This window comes from Magallana gigas, chromosome 5 (genome assembly GCF_963853765.1).
Source record: "Magallana gigas chromosome 5, xbMagGiga1.1, whole genome shotgun sequence".
Classification (NCBI taxonomy): Eukaryota; Metazoa; Mollusca; class Bivalvia; order Ostreida; family Ostreidae; genus Magallana; species Magallana gigas.
The window spans coordinates 12,752,260-12,757,259 of record NC_088857.1 but is presented as its reverse complement, the minus strand read 5'-3'; the positions used below and the strand labels follow the sequence as shown (position 1 = coordinate 12,757,259).

The 5,000-nt window shown below is 34.0% G+C and overlaps 1 protein-coding gene across 5 annotated transcripts in view; it reads left to right on the top strand.

Moving 5' to 3' along the window:
• LOC105341391 (uncharacterized) overlaps nt 1-5,000 on the top strand; it is a 25,993-nt gene that overhangs the window by 7,445 nt on the left and 13,548 nt on the right. For 4 of the 5 annotated variants that reach the window (XM_034464336.2, XM_011447905.4, XM_011447903.4 and 1 more), the window contains exon 2: nt 241-430. In XM_034464336.2, coding sequence (XP_034320227.2) covers nt 241-430 — 190 coding nt within the window. Of the gene's footprint in view, nt 1-240; nt 431-4,191; nt 4,289-5,000 lie in introns of all 5 variants that reach the window. The other variant, XM_034464520.2, reaches the window with a different exon arrangement.

Sequence of the window (5,000 nt, the reverse complement as noted above, 5' to 3'; positions counted from 1 at the left end):
GGAGGTCTCGCCTTTTACCCTCTAACTCACTCTGAAAAAAATTTATAATCCACCGTTTTTGTTAAAATATGGAATAAGTGTTTCATCCTCAAATGTTAATTTTTTAGTATTCCTTTATTAAAGATTCATACATGAGTTCCATGTTTATTGCAGCTTTTGATTGACAAAATGGAAGATATTTTTTTATTAAGTGTCTTTATTCTGTTTGCAGCTTACAACCTTTTTGGTTTTCTTTTTCAGGGTTGCCAAAATGGCTGTGAATGTTAAAACAGAACCACCAGGGATATTTTCTTGCATCAACGTCAATGTGATGGACGATGATAAAGAAAAATCATTTCAAATGCGGAGATCAATGATCAAAAGAGAGGGTGTGGATCCGAAGTTTCGAAAAGAACTGAAGGTGGACGTCGGAGCTGGAAACTTTCAAAATGTGAGTTGTTATGTATCATACATTTCCCACAATTGTAAGAATAAATTACTTAATTATTATTGACTTACTGAATAAGAATATTGAAGGAGCCTTCTCTTTTGTGTATTTTTTGACAGGAATGCTTTTCTGAACACTCAGGCTAATAACTTGATGATTTAAATTCTGAACACTGTGAATCTAAATTACTACACACTCCAAACTAGATTTATATTATGACAAAATGATAAAAACCCAATTTGTCAAATTCACATCAGACCAAACGTGATTTATGTTGGTAGAGCCATTGAAATTCTACAATGTCTAGTTTGCTTATTCTCGGGAAAAAAAAGACAAAAGAAAATTTCATAACGCTAGATGATAAGCATTTAAAAAGAAAAACTCTCTCTCTCTCTCTCTCTCTCTCTCTCTCTCTCTCTCTCTCTCTCTCTCTCTCTCTCTCTCTCTCTCTCTCTCCCTCTCTCTCTCTCTCTCTCTGTAATTTGCAAGGAGATTTTATTGATGGGATAGTGTAATTATTGTTATTTACCAGGTACTGGTTATTTCTAAGGTCTTCTGAGTGTGATGATCCCAAGAACCTCACTCATTGAACAAGCAGTTACTCTTTGATTGGCTTTACATTGAGATTTTTGTGAAACCAATCAGTGGGTTGGTTTTTTTTTTCATTATTATCAAAATTTCTGTTTGCAAGTGAATTTCGAAGAGAAAGTATATAACCAACTTGAAAAGGTTTTAATATCTAAATGAGGTAAAAGTTGGATGAATTTGTTTACACACAGTTTATATTGCAGCAACATTGGAAACCACAGAAGCCGGGCTTAATTGATTTAGTGCATTTAATTGGTTCTGCATGGTGGTTTCAAAATAGAATATTGCTCTGCAGAGAAAAAGTATTTGCATGTTAAAATATATTAGATTCCAGATAAGCTCTTAGTAATCAGAAATAGTTACTGTTTATTTTCCATCCGTTGGGATCATTATCCATCCGTGATAGCGGAGATTGGAGCAAGTGCTCTATGATCGATTTAAAAGGGACAAAACTTTACGATTATTTGATCAAATGATGTTTTGTTAACTTTTCAAACTGTCTAGTAATTAGTGGGGGGAGGGAGCATTATTCATTTATTCTCTGACAAATGTATTTTAGGAAAACACTTCTGAAAGGGCCCCTTTCTGTCAAATACTTCATATCTTGATCAGAATCTCATCTAAATCATTAGGAAAAATCTGTACATTGGAAGGGCCTTTTCTAAAGCAGTACCATGGCTTTGTTTACCATGATGTTTAATAAGAATCAATTACTTTGGTTTCCCCCCAAAAGGTACACGTTGTTGGCGGTGGCTTGTTCTGTACTCTATGTACAGAGAGGGAGTGAGGCCTTTGTCGAGGGCTGTTTTAGTAATGGTAAAGAGAGGTCTGGCGTCAGGCATCATTTAAGCTGTACTCTGTCACCGAGGATATACAGACCCTGTAATGATTATGTCCATCACACCGTTAATTAGCACGACCCCCCCTCTCTATCGGTGCCTTTTCCATGGATCACCTGATTAAAAGGGCAATATTTTTGTATTCCTGTGCAACAATATTGTTTTTTACAGAAAATGTGCATTTAATAGCTTATGTATATATACTTTTAATGTTTGTATGCAAATAAAATACAGATTTTAAATGTCAAAAGGGTTTTGGGAATTTTTTTAACAATATCAAAGTTCATTATCAATTTAGGAGCATTCTCTCCCACCCCCCCCCCCCCCCCCAATTATTTTCTTTCCAATTTTTAAGCTCATTTATGAAATTATTACTATAGTCATGAACTTAAGAATGGCTAAATCCATGAAGTCTAGAAATGCTTTGGGTAAAAAAAATGAATGGGAATGTTTAACATTTAATTTTGACCATGTGTTTGTAAACCATTGGTTTTTACATTGAGTGGTCAGGATTATTGCAAAGTCTTAATCACCACCCACATAACAATGAATGTTCAGAAGTGTTAATTCAGTGACATTATTTAGATACATGTATTATAATTAATATTTTTCCTAATTTTAATATCCATCTCCCTATTTTATAAAAAAAAAAAAATTTAGTTTTGTATTGATTTAATTATTAATCATATAGACCCTATGGCATGCAGTTATTGACATGTAAGTTAGCAAAATTATCAGATTGTCATTTCAGCCCTAAAGCTGCTAAGTAGTGATACATAAAGGTGTTTATTTAATTTACATGTTAATCCTTGCATCCAATACAACTACTCCATAATACTAAATTAATTTAATAATTTTTAAACTGTACAAGACTATTTAGTTGTACTCTTTCCCCTAAAAAAGAAATAATCAGATTGTCTTATTTGAGACTAATTGATCCCCTCTTTGGACTAAGACTGATTACTTAATTAGACTGGCTTAGTTTGACCAGGGGTCTCCTGGACTGCTAAGAGAAAGCACCTGTTGTGGTGTGACATTGGAGGAGCTAACAGATTATCAGTGTCCTGGGGAGTCACAGCAAACTGTGAAACCAAACAAAACCCAGCTCTGCTCTTTGATGTGGGAGATATGAGACAAACCCCCTCCTCTTTCTTTTCTGATATATGCAAGCAAGCATCACTGTAAAGTAAACCCTCTCATTTATACTGTAAAGATATCACTAATTTGAATCACTGTCATTCTTTCAGATCTAGTTTTTAATTAATTTTTTTTTGTTCCTACCAATTTGCATAATAATTTTCATTCTCATGTAAATGAAAAAAAAAATGAAGTTCAAGAAATCTAAGCAGCATCTTTTCTAAATCAATAATTATTTTAATGGAGTGATCTGAAAAATGCAAAAATTCTATTTGCCTTTAAAAAAAACAAACCTGCAGAACTTAAACAAAAAAGACAGTTTTTATTTCCTTAGTTGTTAGTTCCAATTGACTGAATACCTCTTTGTGCATGGAATATCCCTGTTAATTATCATATTTATTGAGATATTGATATGAATTTTGATGTTCCATTATAGAATCCTGAATACCCAGGAGTACCTGTGTCTTTTTACGTAATATTGATTTTTAAAATCCCTGTGGGGACCCTAATATTAGAAGCTTCTTGATGTAAAGGAATTATACTAACTGCTCTGACAGCTGGCTTTGGAACAGGTGTTGTAAAGCATTGTATGGGAGATCTCCAATGTCATTGGCTGGCCTGGCAAGCCTTGGGCCAATCAGAACACATGTAGCATAGTTCAAACTCTGTTTTTGTACTTTGTTTAGATACCCATGTGTAGTAGTGACCACCATGTTCATGAAATGTGATGAGAATATATGGGAAATTACTTACAGTGGTATTAATTGAGGAATTTCAGGACACAGTGAGCATTTGTTGGAAAAATTAAAGCCAATTTCTGAAGTATTTGTGGAAGAACTCAACTAATGAGCCCACTAGGAAAAGTGTAAACAAACTCAGTGTCCAGTCAGCATGCTTCTGGAGATGAAGACTTGGATAATACAGAGATAGACACAGAGTCTGCCTTAGATGAACCACTGATAGAAACTATAAGTAAAAGAGTCAGTTAATTGGTGTCCAGTAATTATCTCTCATCAGTCAGTCACTCAAACAGGAAGTGACCAGTGTATATACAGATACTTTAGTGCTCCATCTACTGACAATGATGTTATAACCATAGATTTTTGAAATGGATGTTAGTGCTACAAATAGGTGACCAGTCACTTGAGATTTTATTTACACCAGAATTTTATAGTGCTTCTTGTTGTGTATCTGGTTCAGGACATCTATGGATGACCTACTCAAAGCCAGAAAAATGAAAATGACCAATCTGAGCCTGGGTGATCTTTACTGTGATGTCAATAGCCCACTGTCTGAGGTAAAAATGATGTTAAAGAATGTTATTATTGGGTAATAAAGGTAAATGTAGGTGTAGTTTTACAAATGCCCAGTTCTGCATATAATGAAGTGAAGAATTAATATTACATGCATGTGCTTTTAAAGGGGGGGGGGGTTTACTTTGTGAGAGAGATGCTGAGATGCTTCATTTAATGAACACAAAATGTTCAATGTATGGAACATCATTAAAAGCATTAGTCAAAAGATGAGACCCAGATAATTTTTCAAAAGGGATATAGATAATACATTTATATGAAACAAATGTCCTCATACTTGTATTATTTATACGATAACAGGTTTTATCCCATTTCAAAAAGCCCAGTGTCCCTGCTATTTCGTGTGGAAGAATTATGTCATGATTCCTTTCTGCTCCACAGCATGACATTTTTGGTCTATAGTGAGTCTCCCCAATATATTATATAATGAAATCCCATGGGAGAACCTATTGGAAATTGGCTGTAAGCATGAACTGTTAGAAATGCATTAGATCCTTGTGGGACACTGATTTTGAAAACAATGATACTTCAAATTTAAGACTGATGCAACTGATTAGGTTAATTTATTTTGAAAGTTTTGTGTATAAGTAAAAATATATATGTTAAACTGCGTGCATATAAGTAAATGGAAGCTGAAAGAGTACATGCAGATCTTCAAGAAATGAGTTTAGAATAATCACTCAATATGAAATTAAC